The sequence below is a fragment of the Rutilus rutilus genome (genome assembly GCF_951802725.1).
Source record: "Rutilus rutilus genome assembly, chromosome: 15".
Taxonomy (NCBI): domain Eukaryota; kingdom Metazoa; phylum Chordata; class Actinopteri; order Cypriniformes; family Leuciscidae; genus Rutilus; species Rutilus rutilus.
In genome coordinates, this window is record NC_140220.1 from 5,381,127 (window position 1) to 5,400,523 (window position 19,397).

General features: G+C 38.5%; 2 protein-coding genes across 2 annotated transcripts; one reads left to right on the plus strand and one right to left on the minus strand.

The window, feature by feature from the left end:
- The first annotated feature begins 286 nt into the window (after positions 1 to 286).
- Positions 287 to 10,431, plus strand: rmdn3 (regulator of microtubule dynamics 3). The gene is made up of 12 exons (XM_084433010.1): positions 287 to 705; positions 1,251 to 1,422; positions 2,231 to 2,371; positions 5,216 to 5,537; positions 6,015 to 6,117; positions 6,251 to 6,311; positions 7,824 to 7,899; positions 7,996 to 8,073; positions 8,678 to 8,776; positions 8,875 to 8,928; positions 9,133 to 9,213; positions 9,957 to 10,431. Exons 1-12 carry the CDS (start codon positions 549 to 551, stop codon positions 10,041 to 10,043), a joined length of 1,431 nt encoding a protein of 476 aa, XP_084289136.1. The 5' UTR covers positions 287 to 548; the 3' UTR covers positions 10,044 to 10,431.
- Positions 10,426 to 19,202, minus strand: rad51 (RAD51 recombinase). Its single transcript, XM_084433011.1, has 10 exons — positions 19,121 to 19,202; positions 18,232 to 18,326; positions 18,009 to 18,146; positions 14,347 to 14,464; positions 14,166 to 14,257; positions 12,958 to 13,052; positions 12,767 to 12,880; positions 12,554 to 12,683; positions 11,055 to 11,176; positions 10,426 to 10,974 (listed from the first exon to the last, which is right to left on the minus strand). Exons 2-10 carry the CDS (start codon positions 18,319 to 18,321, stop codon positions 10,851 to 10,853), a joined length of 1,023 nt encoding a protein of 340 aa, XP_084289137.1. The 5' UTR covers positions 18,322 to 18,326; positions 19,121 to 19,202; the 3' UTR covers positions 10,426 to 10,850.
- Positions 19,203 to 19,397: the final 195 nt, after the last annotated feature.

The window sequence follows — 19,397 nt, forward strand, 5'->3', positions numbered from 1 at the left end:
AAAAATATTTCTCCACCTTATTTGTCAGTGACCCTTGATATGAATTATTATTGTAGTCTACATATTTTTTTCATCTTTGTTTTATTGAGTATTTATTTGAAATTTTGTCGTTTTTCACCTTATTTTCTGTTTTCTTCTTCAATATCTATGTTTTTTTTATAATGTTATTGTTATATAACGTAAAGATTACATTGTAATCTGAATTATGTACAAAAGTTTGTAAAATGAAAAACAATTTTAGCGTCAAACCTCCTGTCCGCCAGGTTGCGCTTATGCGCCCACACACACACTCGCTCTCTCTCTCTCTCTCTCACACATACACACAAACACGCGCATGTCTTCAGCTGTCAAAAAGCGTAAGTTTGATGCGGTTCAGATATTTAGGCATACATTAAATAATCGAGAGTGAGAATATGAGCCGGAGCCGTTTTTATATCTCTAACTTATATCATGTATGAATAAAGTGACAGCGAGTTAGATCCGCGCTAGAGAAACGCAGATGTACTGATACAGGAGGATACAGGGGGTTTTCCGGACAGGACACGACGATGAGCTGGTTCGGTAGGAGCACACTGATCGGTCTCGGTGTCAGTGTGACTCTCAGCACCGGCCTGATCGCAGTATTGATCATTAAAGAGGCTCTCAGGCGGAGAAACAGACGCCTTCTGCTGCACAACACGAGCTCCGCGTCGCAGAATGACGCAGGTATGGACCAAAACACCATATACATCATCATCATCATCATTTATGGGGAAATACTATATACATAAACAAAAATGGGCTAAAGGGAAAGCCAACTTTTTGTTATTTCAGATAGATATGAAAAATTATATTGAGTTACTACTTGGGTTGAAAAATAGTTAAGCAAAACGCACTGGGTCTCTATGTGAAGCTTTTATGCTATTTATATGATGATCTCATAACTGTACTTTTTTCTTTTTATATTATGTTCTTTCTTTTTACTTTTATTATTATTTTATAAATTACAATGTATATTTTCTTTTCCTATTTGTTGTAGTGTATATTTGTTTCATATTTTTACACTATATGTTGGATTATTGTCATGTTTATTATTTGTATGTGACTGGCATTCAATAATAATAAAAAAAAAATCATCATTATGTTCTCTCTGTTTCTCTCAAAACATTGTATATCACACGATAAATATGATCTGGCACACTGTACACATGTATATGACACTGATGAGCTGCTCTCTCTCTCTGTGTGTGTGTGTGTGTGTGTGTGTTCAGTGGACTCTGCGGCTCTTTCTGCAGCAGTGAGGGGTTTGTCTCCTGAGCAGCATGTGGAACTGAGGAAGACTCTGGATGAGGTGATGAAGAGTGTGTCCAGCCTGAGGAATGAGATCGCAGAGCTGCGTGAGGGTCTGAGGGACATCACCACCACCATCGCTGAAGATGTGAAGTGTGTGATCAGTGTTTCTTCTCATCTGATCCTCTGTCACCTCATCTCATTTGAGTCTCCATCCTGTCTCATCTGACTCTCTGGTCTCATCTGAGTCTTTCTCGTCTCGTCTGACTGTCTCTCGTCTCATTCTCTCTTTTGTCTCGTCTGATTTTCACTTGTCTCATCTGAGTCTCCTTCCTGTCTCACCTGACGCGTCTCATTTAAGTCTCCATTGTCTCTGCTGACTTTCTCTCCTCTCATTCTCTTTCTTGTTTCTTCGGACCTTCTCTCGTCTCATCTGAGTCTCGCTACTGTCTCATCTGACTCTCTTGTCTCATTTGATTTCCTCTTTTCTCCTCTTATTCTCTCTCTTGTCTCATCTAACTGTCATTTGTCTCATCTGAGCCTACCTTATGACTCACTCGACTCTCTTGTCTCATTTGAGTCTCTCTCTTGTCTCTCCTGTCTCATCAGACTCTCTCATCTCATTTGAGTCTCTCTTGTCTCCATTCTCTCATCTTAGTCTCTCTCTTCTTTCTTCTGACTCTCATTTGTCTCATCTGACTGTCTCTCCTCTCATTCTCTCTCTTGTTTCTTCTAACTTTCTTTTGTCTCATTTGAGTCTCCATTGTCTCAGCTGACTTTCTTCTCCTCTTATTCTCTCTCTTGTTTCATATGACTTTCACTTGTCTCATCTGAGTGTTTCTCCTGTCTCATCAGACTCTCTCATCTCATTTGAGTCTCTCTTGTCTCCATTCTCTCATCTTATTCTCTCTCTTCTTTCTTCTGACTCTAATTTGTCTCATTTGAGTCTCTCTCTTTTCAGGAAGACTGTGGAGGAGAGTCAGAGATCGCGGCGTCGGCGGACGCTCATGCCGAGGGAACGCTCTGAATCTGTGAGCTCCAGCTCCATTTATTTCACCGCCAGTGCCGGCGCCGCCAGTCAGTATGACGACAGTGAAGTCGGGTATGTCACAGTGTCACAGTGTCACAGCCCTATTCGGACGGGACTAGTTTAACATGGAGAGGTGGGGTAAAGTAATAATTACCAGAGCTTCTCTGTGATTTTAGTCCCGTCGAATGTGCCATATCAGTAATCATTACAGACAGTAAAGATTACGGCGACTTTTACCTTCAGTAAAAAGGTCCGGAAAAATGACCTCAGGTAATACTAATCCCGCTGTAAACATGTACGTAAATATTTCGTCATTTCCTGTTTAAAATAAGTTTTCCACGTTTTTTCAAGTATGGAGACGCTTGAAAAAGCATTCAGTTGCGTTCGAGACGCCGGGACAAAAACTCAAGTGTTTTCCACACACCATTCAGATCAGAAAGAAGATCGAAAGCACTTGTTAGAGGCACGAAACTTCTTTTAGCGTTAGATAATTGCCTATTACCAACACAATCCAATCTGAAGTTAATTAATACATCATTCGACCGGACATAACTGTTTTATATATATAAATATAGGTTATATGTGTTTGCGCACATGATGTCAGGAAGCAACGTAATACGCACGTGACGACAGGAGTGACGGTGCAGGGCTCCAGACTAACTTTTCCACTGGTTGCACTGGTGCTACCAACTTTCTCAGTTGGTCGCACCAGCATATGATTTGGTCGCACCTTTTTTTTTTTTTTGCTACATGCCATGGGATTAATCAATGCATGCTGATGAATAGTGGTCTTGATCTGCATACCCTAGTTTTGCACTGATGTAAAAAGACTGACAGTGACACAAGACCTCATGTTAGCAAAAAGTTTTAATCTTTTAACTCTCAAAAAAACCGATTAAAAAAACATGTATGTTCTTTAATGTTTTATTATAATTTTACTGTCTTCAGACAGGGATGGGAATTGATAAGATTTGATCAATATCAATGCCACTGACGATTCTGCTTATCGATCCGATTCTTTAACGATTCTCTTATCGATTATTGATAGCACTGTGTGGAAAAATGTAGCCATATGCTTTTCAAAAAAACAAGTGGTTTTATTTATTTTAAAGCTTAAGCTTGAGTAAGCAAACTGTACTTTTTATGTAATTTATGTAATAAATAGAACCTTATTGTAAAGTGTTACTGATTAGTTATACACCGATTCAGACGTCTCCTGAGTTCACTGTTGGAAAGATCAGTTGTTTTAACCATTCATTAAAATGAATCGGTTCAAAGGAGTCATTAGTTCGCGAATTGGACGTGTCATGCGCGTTGTGTGATTATCCCAGCAGTTAGGACATGGACATCCAAGATTTCTGTCAACGCAGAAAACATTTCATCACTGGATAGTTTTTTTCGTTTAATTAAAGTGTTGTTTCATGTCAGCTGAATGTCCGGAACGCTTTTCAGAGAAGATAAGGCAACTTATTTAGCACAATTCACACCCAGCGGTAATTCAGAAAAAAAATGCTCCACATGAAACTTTGGTCTTCCGACCTTTTACCACTGTGTCGATTTATTTTGATTAAAGGTGCTGTATGTAGGATCCAGCAGCCTCTAGCGGTGATGTTTCAGATTGCAACAACAGCGCTCGTGCTCGTGAAAAGCAATAAAGTTACAACTGTAGTCTTTCACATCAGATAACGTTAGCAAATGGTCGGCGTTAGCTGGCGAACTAATGATGTCTAACTTGAGCCAACTAAAGCACAAAATCACAATATATTTTACATGCTTTGAAGTATTGTTAGCTTACCAGTCCAAAAGGATGAAAGCCTTAGAAAGGGTCTGTTTTTATACCTAAAACAAAGCGGAGGTCTCTCCATAATTCAAACGCTCTGCCAATGTTGATCCGTGTTTTCGTCCTGAGTCGATCCGATTGACGTTTGGCCTGACGAGCTTCAGCAGATACATTTTTTTTTTGTTTTTTATATTTTTTCGGAGTTTGTGTTGGAGTCTGTGTTGTGCTGGAGGCAGGTCGTTTTTTGGTGTTATCAGACTCCATGTCGTTAGCTGCAGTGCCTTCGCAATAGACTGTATATATAAAACGGAGAGGCTCGGGAGCGCGCATGCACGTCACATCCGGTGGATTTCGCAGAAAATCCGACCCGGAGACTTCACATAAAAATAGCAATACTGGCCTTCAGAGGTAATAGCAAAACGCGAAAAGTGGATCATTGTAATGTGTGATTACAACCCCTTCACAGACGGGCAATAAAAAAAGGATTCATTTTATAAAAAAAGTTACATACAGCACCTTTAATATGTGCGAGGGAGAGAGAGCAAGACAGCGCTTAGTTTGGAGACGGTGAAGTCTTGTTTTCCACTTTCGCCTGGCTCCGAAGAGAGAGAGAGAATGCGCGCGCGACCGGGTCTCTCTCTCTCTCTGCTCGTTCTTTCTGTTAAACATGCGCCCTGTCACAAGCGCAGCAGTTCATCTACATTACTCACCGATCAAATAAGACTTTGGCGGGACAAAAATTCACTTTGGCGGGCGCTAAAACAAGTTCAATGCAGGAAAATTCATGCGTGAATTTAACTGAGTAGTAGGCTACACGACAATGCACTCGCACAAATGCGACCACATAAAATTTTAACTCGCATTCTCAAAAAATGGTCGCAGTCTGGAACCCTGCGGCGATGTGTAAATCGAGTTACTCTCCCACTTCTGCTGGTTTTACTGAGATCTCTTATCCCGTGCAAATTGGCCATTAATATTACAGACGTCCTGTGGTAAATTACATTACTCCATCAAGTTTATCCCGTCTGAATTGGGCTCTAGAGCTGCGGCGTCACACTTGATGTTTGTACGTACTGGATGATGTGTAGCTCTCGAGTCGAGGTTGTGTTCATTTCAGCAGTTGAGCTCTTCCACAGATACTCCACGGCATATTCCAACGTTGAGTCCGACTACACGGACCGAGAGACGGATCGCGAGACGGATAAAGACGGGGAGGATGACGGCAGAGACTCGGATGAGGAGGAAGAGCAGAGCTGTGCCACGGTGCTCACGCTGCAACAGGACGATTCGCAGCTTGAGGAAGACGATGATGAAGATGCCGGGCTAATGGTGGACACTTTAACGTTCAGTCCCAGCCCTGAACTCTCCCTCCTGCTCACCCAGTGTGATCTGCTGCATGCAGGGGACTCTGGGAAAAAAGCAGAGGGCTTCAAGCTGCTGACGGAGAACAGGCCACTGGTGAGCGACTGATATCTAGAGAGCATTTATATAATGATAACCAAAGAGATGTTTCTTGAGCAGCAAATCAACATATAAGAATGATTTCTGAAGAATCACGCGACACTGAAGACTGAAAATTCAGCTTTGCATCACAGGAATAAATCACATTTTACAATAAATTTAAATAGAAAACAGTTATTTTAAATAGTAATAATATTTCACAATATTACGGGTTCACTGTATTTTTGATTAAATAAGTGTAGCCTTGGTGAGCAGAAGAGACTTCTTTCAAACAGAAAAAAAATCTTATCCACCCAATATTTTATAGTAAAAATTCAAAGCAAGTGGCAAGTAAAAAAAAAAAAAAAAGCATAATTACACTGTTCAAACTAAATATTTCAAAAAAAGATTGTTTGAAATGATAAAACAAATAAAAATAAAGCTGAATCATATCAACTGTAATAACATTTGTGTTTCTTTGTGCATGTGTGTCAGTATGCTGATAACGTGGAGTTTATGTGGCGACTGGCTCGTGCCTACAGCGACGTGTGTGAGACGACGGACAACAGAGAAGAAAAGAGAAACTACGCAGAGCAAGGTGCGGAAATATTACGTGACATTTGAGCATCCTACATTAGGAAGCATTAAACACTCTCTAGGGACCTTATGAATTGGATTGCAGCTTATAATGTACTGTAAATGCACTGACCTTTGACCTTTTGACACTTAAGGTCATTATGAAGCCGAGGCAGCGCTGATGAGGAACGGACTGAGTGCAGATTGTCACAAGTGGTATGAAAACAGCACACACTTTCTTCTATGGAAGCTTGTTTCTGCCACAGAATAATAATTTTTTTATTTGCGCACTTTTTCTCACAATTCAGACTTTTTTTTCTCACAGTAGTGAGTTTATATATAAATTTAGAATTGTGAGGGGGAAAAGTCAGAATTGTGAGATATAAACTCAGAATTGTAAGAAATAAATGTAGAATTGTGAGAAAAAAGTCTGAATTATGAGAGATAAACTCGGAATTGTATGAAAAAAGTCTGAATTGTGAGATATAAACTCGTAATTGTGAGAAAAAAGTCGAAATTGTGAGATATAAACTCGGAATTGTGAGAAAAAAGTCTGAATTGTGAAATATAAACTCGTAATTGCTAGAAAAAAGTAAAAATTGTGAAATATAAACTCGGAATTGTGAGAAAAAAGTCTAAATTGTGAAATATAAACTCATAATTGCTAGAAAAAAGTAAAAATTGTGAAATATAAACTCGGAATTGTGAGAAAAAAAGTCTGAATTGTGAGATATAAACTCGTAATTGCTAGAAAAAAGTCAGAATTGTGTTATAACCTTGCAATTGTAAGACAAAAAGTCAGAATTGTGAGATATAAACTCAGAATTGTGAGAAAAAAAGTCTGAATTGTGAAATATAAACTCGTAATTGCTAGAAAAAAGTAAAAATTGTGAAATATAAACTCGGAATTGTGAGAAAAAAGTCTAAATTGTGAAATATAAACTCGTAATTGCTAGAAAAAAGTAAAAATTGTGAAATATAAACTCGGAATTGTAAGAAATAAATGTAGAATTGTGAGAAAAAAGTCTGAATTGTGAAATATAAACTCATTGCTAGAAAAAAGTAAAAATTGTGAAATATAAACTCGGAATTGTGAGAAAAAAGTCTGAATTGTGAAATATAAACTCATAATTGCTAGAATAAAAGTAAAAATTGTGAGATGTAAACTCGGAATTGTGAGAAAAAAGTCTAAATTGTGAGATATAAACTCGTAATTGCTAGAAAAAAGTCAGAATTGTGTTATAACCTTGCAATTGTAAGACAAAAAGTCAGAATTGTGAGATATAAACTCAGAATTGTGAGAAAAAAAGTCTGAATTGTGAAATATAAACTCGTAATTGCTAGAAAAAAGTAAAAATTGTGAAATATAAACTCGGAATTGTGAGAAAAAAGTCTAAATTGTGAAATATAAACTCGTAATTGCTAGAAAAAAGTAAAAATTGTGAAATATAAACTCGTAATTGCTAGAAAAAAGTCAAAATTGTGATATAACCTTGCAATTGTAAGAAAAAAGTCAGATTTGTGAGATATAAACTAGAGATATAAACTTTGACTAGAAAAAAGTCAAAATTGTGAGAAATATACTTGGAATTGTGAGATAAAAAGTTATTACCTTTTTATTATTTAGTTTTATTCTGTGGCAAAAACAAACTTCCATACCCTTCACCTCTGCTGTACGAGATGATTTATAATGTCTGTAGTTCATAATACATCGGCACTCTCTGTCAGGTTTGCCGTCCTCGCACGCTTGTCTTCACAGTACGAGAGCATTCACGGGAAACTGAAAAGCGGCCGCGTTCTGAAGGTGAGCCAGTGATCTCAGATGAACACGAGTGTCTTCCTTCATTGACTTCAGGCGTGTGTGTTTAATGACTGTGTTTGTTCCTGGATGTTCTGACAGGAGCATTTGGATCGAGCTTTGGCTCTGCGTGACGATGATCCGACCTGTTTCTACCTGCTCGGCCGCTGGTGTTTAGAGGTCAGTTCAGACTCATCAAACAATGCCAACAATCTCAGCAATAATTAACAAGCCCCTATTGCGCTTTTTTCAGATAGTACCTTTCATTTAGTATGTAATATAGCTGTTTGTGAACGTAAAAGGTCTACAAACATTCAGAGAGAAAAGTTATTGTCTCCCAAAAGAAAGAACTGATTCTAAACTGCCTGAAACGAGCCGTCAGTAATTCCAGTCGTATTTCCTGCTTGAAACTAATTTGCATAATGCCCACCTACGGTCTTTATTGGCTGCCGACGAACAACGACTCCCTCGTTACTGTTCATATCACTGTTGAGGAAGATCTGGAGCTGAAATTCAGACATGGTAATAGGCATTTGGTTTCTGTCACGCACTGTAAGCGGTCGACCAATCACAACAGACTGGCTCGTCTGACCAATCAGAGCAGAGGAGGGGTTTAGAGAGGCTGAATCCTTGATCGAACCATTTTAGACACTGAAAACAGAGGTGATGCTGCAGAAAATTAAAGTGGTTTTTGACCTTGGATGCATGTAAACCTACTGTAAGAGAATGTTAACCACTTTCAGACGACTGTACCAAACCCTCATAAGGTCTGTGTGTGTTGTAGGTGAGCTCTCTGGGTTGGTTGGAGAGGAAAGCTGCCGCCACGCTTTATGAAACTCCTCCTACATCCTCACTGAATGAAGCTTTGGAGAACTTCCTCAAGGTATCGATTGGTCGCTAGTCTTTGATCAGTTTTATGAAATGATGTGGATCTGAGATTTACAGCTTCATCAAACATGCTCTGATGTTTCCGATCTCTAGGCGGAAGAGTTAAATCCTGGATTCTCTAAAACAGTCCGGCTTTATATCGCCAAGGTATTGTCTACACAACACACAATGGGTTTATTCTTCAAGACATGTTATTCTCTTAAAGGGACAGTTCATCTGAAAATGACAATTGTGTCACTGAGATACCCTCATGTCATTCCAGACCTGCATGCCTTTAAATATGTGTGAAAGAACTGCTTTAAAAATGATTTCTTATTGGAATAAGATGCATTTATATCCTTTTGTTTTCAGTGTCATAAGGAGCTCGGAAACGTGTCAGAGGCCAGAAACTGGGTCCAGTTATCTCTGAGCACACCAGCAGGAGCAAATGAGGTGAAGTGCATTCGTACTCTTAGGCCGTTTACAGCTGGTATCAAGATCGGATCACAAGTGGACGAGGGAAACACATTCCCGTTTACACCTGGTGTTTTAATCCGTCTCTTTTGTCCACTTTCAAACACTTCTGTCCTGATATCATTGAGGGGAGGGTCTATGGGTGGTAAATCTATGGGTTTTTTCAGATCTTTCAATCTGATCTAAAATAAGCTCACGCAATTTACACATGAACACGACCGAAGACGACGGAAACACACGGAGAGCATCAGCTTTAGTTTCTGCTCTGACAGCCACAAGACCAGCCGAACGCTGAGAGTGTGTGTTAGAAATCAGGAATGGTGAGAGAACATTGAGCTTGGTACATTTTTCACCTTCAAAACAAACTTGGGTCTCCAGCTGACAAAGTTTAAATCCCGTCTGGCTAGAGCTCTTCTCATAATGTTCACGCATTAGGTCAGTAGACGGTCTTTTGTGGCTGTTTGAACACATTCGACCACATGAGCGTTTACACTACGAAAGCAATCCGATCGTTGAAAGTGGTCGAGCTCAAGACGTTTTAGACCCCGTTTACTCCTGTATTTAGTGTCGTCCACTTGTGATCCAAACGACCAAAATGCATCTTAATACCAGGTGTAAACAGGGCATTAATAGTTTCACTAGGATTGGCAGCATTTGGATTCATCATGTGACATTTTTTGTTGTAGTTTTAATTTCTCAGGTTGATTGTTCTGCTTCTACAGGATTCGGACGGCGCCGCTCTACAGGAGGAGCTGAAGGCTTTGATTGACAGCACTGCTGACCTATCGAAAAGCAGTATCGATCATTAGGGTGGGGGGGCTAATGAAAACTGTGATCTAATTTCATCAAATATGTGCTCTATTTTATTTATTTAATGTCTACAGTGGATGTGCGTTATTATATAGGAGCGTTAACATGCGTTATTAAAATGGATAAGTTCCCTCCGGTAATCTGAAAAAAACTCATATATTAAAATTATTTACTATTGTTCACATATCTCCTTTCTACATAAAACACTAAATTTCATTCCTTTTAAAAAAGATGAAGGCAACTCCGATCATTCCTTGTTTTTTTTTATATTTAACGAGGCTGTGAAATTATTTAACCGTCTAATCAATTACATGTTTATGTTTGATTTGATTTTGAAATGAAGTGAATTCCTGAAGTATGACAATAAAATTCCACAATTGTCTCTCAGTATTTTGCTGTTTTTTCCCCCCATCTATTTTAATGGTTCAATCCTCTTTTGGCATACACATTCAAACAAACACACCTTTATTAGTTTAACAGATAAAACGCTTTATGAGTAGTTTTATGTACAAGAAAAAGATTCAGTCCAGACAAAACGCACAAATATAACAAAAAGCTGTAAATAACAAATAAAGAGGTTGACGTCACACTAAAGAGTAAATAATTACACCAGCTCAAATCACTCAGATCCATCAATCTGCACGTATGTAAATAAATCATGAATTTCACTCTCAAGGATTCATTCTTTTTCCAAAGTATAATTCCAGACTAAACACATTTCAACCATTTTAAAGGAGTCTCTTCTCCTGCTGATGGTCTCGTACGGCTCACAGCAGTGCAGGTCGTTTCTCTGATCTGTGCAAGTTTCAGTCTTTGGCGTCTCCCACTCCATCAGCATTAATGGCAAACATGGCCTCCGACTCAGGCAAACATGGGGAGTCGTAGATCTTACATATCCTCGTCTCACCTCGACCCTTCCGCAGGTATAATCTACACGAGAGACACAGACATTACTAATCTATAGAGCATGTGAGCATCGATCGACACCATCATCCACTGCTAAGTTTTACCGTGTAGTCGATGCGTGTGCCAGAATGTTTCCTCCAATCGGCTTCTTGGGATCTGCAGAAAACATGGCCGCTCCGTCCACCTGTGCTACCACCTGGTTAGTGATGACAACGGCCACGCCAAACTACATACGAGACACAACACACACATATATCCATGAGCTCACGTCATATACAAGACACTAATGAAGGACTAGCTGTGCCACTTAAAAAAATTAAATGGTTAATTTATTTTAAAAAATGCAAATTGATAAAACACTGTTCAAACTGACAAACATGTAAAACTTAATTAAATAGTTTAATGTTTAAAAGCATAGTTAAATGTAACTAAATAAAACATGTAAAAAAGAAGATATTTAAAACTGTTTATTTAATGTTTAAAAGTGCAGTTAAATGTAAGAAACTAATAAATCACTTTAAAAAGATATTTAAAACTTGTTTATTCATGTCCAAAAAAATTATGTAAATGCAATACATTCATAAATGTTTATTTAATGCAACATTTAAACTGCATTTTTATAAAGCATTTAAATATTGCTTTTCAATATCCATTTGAAAAGTATATATATATATATATATATATATATATATTATATATATATATATATATATATATATATATATATATATATATATATATATATATAATTCTTAGCAAGGTTTTAGTTAACTAAAATTAGAAACATTAAAAACATGTTTTTGTTAAACCGAAAATTATTTTTCATTCTTAATTTTGTATTCTTTTTTTTATTTAGTTGCCATGGTAACATTCCTCAATTTCTTTTTTTAACTTGATGTATGAAAATAAACTAAAACTGAAATAAAAACTATAGACTTTTTTTTTTTAACTGTATTTTTTTTTTGCCTGTATATAATGCATTATAAAAGTATATTTAATATATTAATTACACCTTTTAACTCACCTTTATAATGCATTGTATGTTCGGAACAATAACCACAGTTATAATACGTTATAATATTGATCTATTCACGGTTACAACTTTAGAAAGTATAATGCATTAAAACACATGACAAACAAACCGATTTCAGATGTAACAAGGAATCTGCAAATATTATAATGCATTTTAACTTTGGTTACAATTATTTAATGAGAGATATAACGCACATTATGAATACCGTTATAATGAATTATACATAAAGTCTTTAAGTGTTACTAAAAAAAAACGAATAAAAAAAAAGGCAAAAACACAACAAAATTACTAACATTTACTAAAATTTTAAATAAAACATTCAAAATACAAATTAAAAACTATAATAGTACACTATGATAATACTAAAATAACACGCTTGGCACATCTGGTGGATTATATGTAAATACTGTATGTTATACAGCTTTTACAGGGTATTGCTAAATTAAAAAAATATTTAAAAATAAGGTTTATAAGGTAAAACATTATAAAAGATACGCAAGAAATTATTATAAAAGCGATAAAAAAAAAAATCCTCTTATAGATTCTGCAATTTGTGAAGAGCTGCTTTACCTCGTCGGCGAGACGGAGCAGCATGCGCAGAAAGCGTCCCAGATGCCCCTGACGGGCGGACAGCTCTCCTCGCCCAGAGTAATCTGTCCTGTAAAGTGCAGTGGCGCTGTCTACGATCAGCAGAGCGTATCTGAAGACAGATTGAGAATATTTCAGCACGTGGCGCGAGTGGAAGCAGTCTGGAGTCAGTTTCTGGCTGGATGCGTGTGTTACCTGGACTCAGTCATCATAGCGGAGGCCTGAAACAGCAGCTGCGTCTGATGGTCTGTGTTGAAGGCCCTGGCGTACGCCACATTATCCAGCACGTCACTGCCCACCAGCCCGTACCTGACGCAGAACCAAACACAGAGGTCAATGTTTTGCACATACTGGATTCATATGAGTGTTTAGAAAGCGGCTCTGACCTCTCCGCCACAGCCAGCAGTCTCTCGGGACGGAAGGTTCCTTCAGTGTCGATGTACATGGCTTTTCCTTCCCCACCGCCCTGATCTATGGGCAGCTGAAATGCAAAGTTCATGTTTTGATAAAGATAAAATTACTGTGATTACCAGATTTACATGGTTCCTGAGTTTAACAGGGGTTGAAATACTGGATATAACTTTGCAGAGTTCTTGTTAACATACATTTTCACAGACAAGGCTTAAGATAGTCCCAGACTAAAATGCATGTTTGTGCTGTTTTAACTGAAAGCAACTGGCATATAATGTAAGTGCCATTGTTTTTTTCTAAGGCACGTTTATAAAAACTACTTAAATGCCCTAATTGAACTAAGGCCTAATCCTGGCTTAATCTCAACCCTGTCTGTGAAACCCGGCCTTTAATTTGTAATTTATTTTAAAGGTACACTGTGTAGGAATTTCTCCCATCTAGCAGTGAAATTTTATTTTGCATTCAAACGAATAGTGCTCTCTAGCGCCTCGCTTTTTCAGATGCGTGTTGCAACTACGGTAGCCGTTATGTACCAGAAGCTATGACAACATTTCTTCCAATAGCACTTCGAGTTTTCTTTCGGGTGATGATGTTCGTTATTTAGCTTTTTTGGCGACGAGGATTCCTTCTCCTGTGGCTCGGCATAAGTATGATCCTGCATTATAAAGTACAGTGCAGTACATCCTTTCAAATTTGCCGGGGCAGTGACAAGCGCCTCTCACTGATCTCCATTTCAGCTGGTTTCAGTCACGTGACTCTGGCTCTGAACGAAAACGCGTTGAGGTAGGCTAGTGCTTTTTGTCCCTCTCTGCTATTATAGTTTTTCAAAATGGCGGAACATGGAAATTCTTCGCTTATGAGGATAAGTCAGATCATTGGCAGAGGTAATTTTACAACAATAAGGACATATTTATGAATAAAGACATTGATTTTAGCTAATAAAATACTTAAACTACACAGTGTACTAATTTTCAGCATCATTACTCTATCCTTCAGTCACATGATCCTTCAGAAATCATTCTAATATGCTGATTTGCTGCTCAAGAAACATTTCTGTTTATCATCTAACATTTTGTAAACAGTTGTGCTGCTTCATATTTTTGTGAAAACTGTGATACATTTTCTGAATTCATTGATACATTTTTTTTTTTTTTAAAAGGACAAAAAATAATGTGTGTGTTACCTGGCAGGTGACGGCCAGTGTGTGACACAGCTGCGTCTTTCCAGTGCGAAACTCACCAAACATCTCAGTGATGGATCCCGTCTCGAATCCTCCTGCGCAACACAGACAGAGAAAGATTCAGTCAGGTGATTCAGTGTAAAGTGTATAATTTTCTGCCTGACAGTTCAGTTCAGTGTCTCACCCTGCAGGAGTTTATCAAGCTCTTTAGATCCTGTGGAGATCTGGATGATTTCAGCTCTGCGCTGGTGGAACTCAGTCGCTGTGGTGAATCCCATAGGAACCATCTTAGCAGCCTCTGTCTGTTGGTTACAGAGTTAGAGGTTTGTACAAATCACTAACACACAGAATAACAGATAGCAATAGCCGTGTTTCCACTGTCGGGCCAAAAGCGAGCATGTCGTGTTTCCACTGTCACTTCTGGGGCTTGATCTGGCCTTTTCGGGGCTTCCTCAGGGGGCAACGGCCAGGGGTTTTTGGCCCGCCGAATACCTTCAAGAGGAGGGCAAGAGGAGTGGTCATGAACAAAGGCGGAGTTTACCTGAGTCAGGAGACGGTCATCAACTCTGCGTTATACTACCAGGCTACATGACATTTTAAACAATTTCCAGCTCAACTCACTTTTAAACACCAGCGAGTGTGTTAAATAACCTTTAGTTGCGATTCGATGGGCTACATATGTTAAAGGGGTGGTATAATGCCCCTTTTTACAATATGTAAAATAAGTCTCTGTTGTCCCCAGAGTATGTGAAGTTTTAGCTCAAATTAGCCCTTTTTGGGGGTCAGTAAAAATACGTAGTTACATGTGTGTCCCTTTAAATGCAAATGAGCTGCTGCTCCTGGCACAGGGGGGCGGAGCTACAAGAGCTTGTGTGTGTTAGCAGCTCCAATTACCTCACACAGACAAGCAGTCTGACAATGATGGAGAGACTCAAGAAGAAGTCATAACATGTAGAATGCAACAGGACGTTTCTGAATGGTTAGTTGATGAATTTATGTTGCTAATGTGGAGTTAACTATCTTCAAGTCATTGATTAGCATATTCTGTCATGATAATCTATATCGCTCGTGTGGGAACTGTTGTAAGATGCCTACAGAGTGACATGCTATTGCATTTGTGTTACGTACTGTATTGCGTGTGAAAAGACGAATGCGACAGCTTGAGCAGATTCACAAATGTGCTCGACTACAACAACTCTTCCTCTTCTCAACATATACTGTGTGTTCCGGGGGGCGGGGTTTATGTACATTTTAGCGTTGGTGATGTCACTAACCCGGTAAGATTGTCGTGTAGTCCCTACCAGCCGCTTGTTGTAGTCCTTAAAAAACTATTTCTTTAAAAGCAAATATCTCCCTTTGCTTTGAACTTTAAGCGTTGCAACTTTGCAGATGTTGTTTGTGCTCAAACAGCAACATTACACACTAACTAAAGTTAGAAAAGGGAAATCATAATCAACCACCGCTTTAACCATTGTGATAATAAATACACACGTATTTATTTTTTCCTAGCGTTAGTCCTGCTCATTTCCAGGGTCCACATCATCTGAATTATCTGCACACACACGCACATTGGATTTGGCACAGATTTTACGCCAGAACTCTTTCCTGATGCAACCCACACACACACACACTCCTACGACCAATTTGGCACATCCAATCTACCTAACCATCAGCATGCGCTACTAAACAAATAGAGCAAGATCAGACTTTGTCAATTGTGGTTTTTATGCACGCTGAAAAAAAGAGGAAGCGAAAGAGAAGAATATGGACGCGGTTATAGCTAGGGAAAAGAGGAATGCCAATTTTACAAAAGGAGCTCGAGGTAAGAAGTTTTAAGTTTTAGCGCCATGTCGCATTGATCAATACGCCATTTCATGTTCCGTTTTTATTGGCTAGTCAGTAGACGTAGGTCATAGCAGCGAACACACTGTGGGATAATCATGATAAATGTCAGAAAATTATCACAGGCCATCTTTGGTCACAAGACCGTGACAACGGCCGTCTTTGAACCTCTCTCACTGTACGATGTAGGACCAGCGTTTAGGAGCCCTGCCCACAGAAATCGCCACGATTGGTCACAATCTTTGGTCTGGGACAGCTCAAAATCATACAATGTGTACCAGGCATTAGACAATGTATGATTGTATTTGTGAATTTATTTGGTTTCATACATACTAACACATCCGCACACATAAGATGTGTCCCAATTTACATAATTATGCACGATTCTATGACATTTTGTAGTATAAATAGTAGGAGTAGTGGTCACACTATAATTTTCAAAAAGAAAAAGTGCACTTTAAATACCCAGATGATGCACTTAATTAATTAAGCGAAAAAAATGAGGTGTGGCATGTTGGACACTCAACTGTCGCAGCTTTAATTATGCAGCAGAGGGGCTTATCCAGACTCAGACGTTGAATGATAAAATAACCTTATAAAATTCATACACTATATGGTTGAGTACATAGTGTATGAGTACGTTGTGTATAAATGCATAGTGCATCATTTGGGATGCAACTATAAATTAGACATACTCTGGTTAACTGGTATCTGTTTTCTGTCTGTGAGCTCCTTCAGTTGCTTTGGCTAAAAGGATAACAGTATCATGAGACGGGAGAGATCGCTCAAATCTCCTCAGATCACATAATTTCGCGGAAAATTTATAGAAATGCTCATTCTTTATAAAGAAATGTTATGTATTAAACATGATATTTTAGAAAATATGTCTCTAAATGTGTAAGCCTTTGGACTTAAAGGGATAGTTCACTTTGAAATTAATTTTTTATATGTTTTAGCTTACCTCAAGGGCATCCAAGATGTAGGTGTCTTTGTTTCCGCAGTAGTTTCAATTTTGATATTTTTAGGTCAAACCGTTCTTGTCTGTCAGTCATATAATGCAGGTCTATGGTCACTGTCTCAAAACACAAGCACAGAGTCCAAATTAAAACAATTCCCCATCATAAGTACACATTGATGGCCTAAGACACGAAACGAGCGGTTTGTGTGAGAAAACGAACAGTATTTATATCGTTGTTATCTCTTGAAAACAGCACACGTCCAAATGATCTGACGGCGCGGGCGGGTATAGATATATACATAGAAGTCGCCTTGGCTACGGTTTCGTTCCAATGAACTGCAGTAGCCAAGGCGACATCTATGTATATATCTATACCCGCCCGCGCCGTCAGATCATTTGGACGTGTGCTGTTTTCAAGAGATAACAACGATATAAATACTGTTCGTTTTCTCACACAAACCGCTCGTTTCGTGTCTTAGGCCATCAATGTGTACTTATGATGGGGAATTGTTTCATTTGGACGATGGGGAATTGTTTTAATTTGGACTCTGTGCTTGTGTTTTGAGACAGTGACCATCGACATGCATTATATGACTGACAGACAAGAACGGTTTGACCTAAAAATATCAAAATTGAAACTACTGCGGAAACAAAGACACCTACATCTTGGATGCCCTTGAGGTAAGCTAAAACATATCAAAAATTAATTTCAAAGTGAACTATCCCTTTAAAAGCCTTAATGGAGTTGTTTGGTGCATTCCTGTGACCACAAATAAATTGTAGCAGGCGCGACCGAACAAGCATGTGTGCTATTTTTATGTTGTCTTTTTATACAGTTTTCAGTCAGCTTGCCCCATGCTGGTAAAATGGTGGGGTTGTGTGACATTGTTCTATGAAGGCGTGTTTTAGGGTAGCGCTGTAGGGTTACTGAGCCGCTGATTTTGGCCTCAAAGTAAGAGGCTATTTGCCCACGCCTGGCACATTACTAGCCCTGGCTCGCACTGTCCCGGCAGTGGAAAAACAGCTAATGTTGACCAAGGTCTCACCAGGATCTTGTCGGCTTTGGCTTCGCTGATTCCTTTGATGTGCAGCAGCTCTTTCTTGGGCGCGTACGCAACGGCCTCCACGGTGTGAAAACCACCATCTTCCAGCTTCTTAATGTCACTGCTGCTAATGCCACACTGCTGCAGAGAGATTTACAACATCATCATCAATAAACATTTAAACATCAAACCATGTTTGTGCTTGTATCTGCCACTGCAATCGTACCTCCAGACGGGAAACCGGTTGTGGCCCAAAACTTTCCTCTTCCTCGACCTCGCCCTCCACCTCCACCCGGGATGCGTTCCTCATAGCCATATTTACTGCTCCAAAACACATTACACTTGTATATTATTATAAACCACTAAGTGATGCTTGTAGATTAAGACTTCCCAAATGAATAATACACATTATCATCTTAAGAAATTGAATAAAAAGCTGTACATTTACATTTAAACCAAACACTTACACGAATGCATTTATAAGCCGAACACCAAATCAAGGTTCAAACTCAACTTTTTGACCAATGTTTTAATGACTTTTCCAGGCGCATTGTGACAACTAGATACGGATTTACAAAATGTACTTAAGAAACGACAATATTATACATTTTTGGACATGTATCAAGCTATTATTTGAAATACCTACATATATTAATAATGTAACAACACATACAAATACGTACAGTGATGGTATTAGATGGTAATACCACAGAACTTTGATATATAGTATAGTTTTAACATAGTATTCCATGGTACTATTAGAAGTATATGGTATTACAATCGGACACAACAACGTTACTGCTATCTAATAATCAAAAGCACAACGCGCAAATTAACTAAACTAATGCAACGATAATCGATTATTTGTCCGTTAGAGATAATAAACTATATTTCCCCACAGTGTTGGATATTCATTTAATCAGTCTGATGTGTTTAAAAAACCCCACGGAACACACACACACACACACACACAACCTATAGCGCTCTCATCGACATAAACAATCGACATAACCATGTTCTCACACAATAGTTCATATAAATGTGTCAGAGTAGTCTTGTAGATGTGTGATTATGTCATTATTTAAATCTTTAATATCGTTGTTTTTGTCACTCACCCGATGTTTCTGTTGCTGCTGTTGCTGCTCTGCTCAATCTGAATTTTCCCGCGTGCCGCCGTCAAGCCACGTCACCGACGTCATGACGCCATCACGTCAACGATGTTTCATAACATCACAATCCGTTTTTTGTTGTTGTTGTTGATTTTATTTTATTTCATTTTATATATATATATATATGTTTTAGCAAACCGATTTGTGAGGGCATTTGAAATAGACCTCGCTATAAACAGGTTTGAATTTCGGGCTACCAATATCATACCATTATTTTAGAATT

Coding starts and splice junctions, on each gene's coding strand:
- rmdn3 (XM_084433010.1), top strand. CDS start 549: ATGAGCTGGTTCGGTAGGAGCACACTGATCGGTCTCGGTGTCAGTGTG. Junction 1,423..2,230: donor ACCATCGCTGAAGATGTGAA/GTGTGTGATCAG, acceptor CTCTCTTTTCAG/GAAGACTGTGGAGGAGAGTC. Junction 5,538..6,014: donor TGACGGAGAACAGGCCACTG/GTGAGCGACTGA, acceptor CATGTGTGTCAG/TATGCTGATAACGTGGAGTT.
- rad51 (XM_084433011.1), bottom strand. CDS start 18,321: ATGGCTATGAGGAACGCATCCCGGGTGGAGGTGGAGGGCGAGGTCGAG. Junction 18,147..18,231: donor AACCGGTTTCCCGTCTGGAG/GTACGATTGCAG, acceptor ATCTCTCTGCAG/CAGTGTGGCATTAGCAGCAG. Junction 13,053..14,165: donor CACTGGCCGTCACCTGCCAG/GTAACACACACA, acceptor TTTGCATTTCAG/CTGCCCATAGATCAGGGCGG.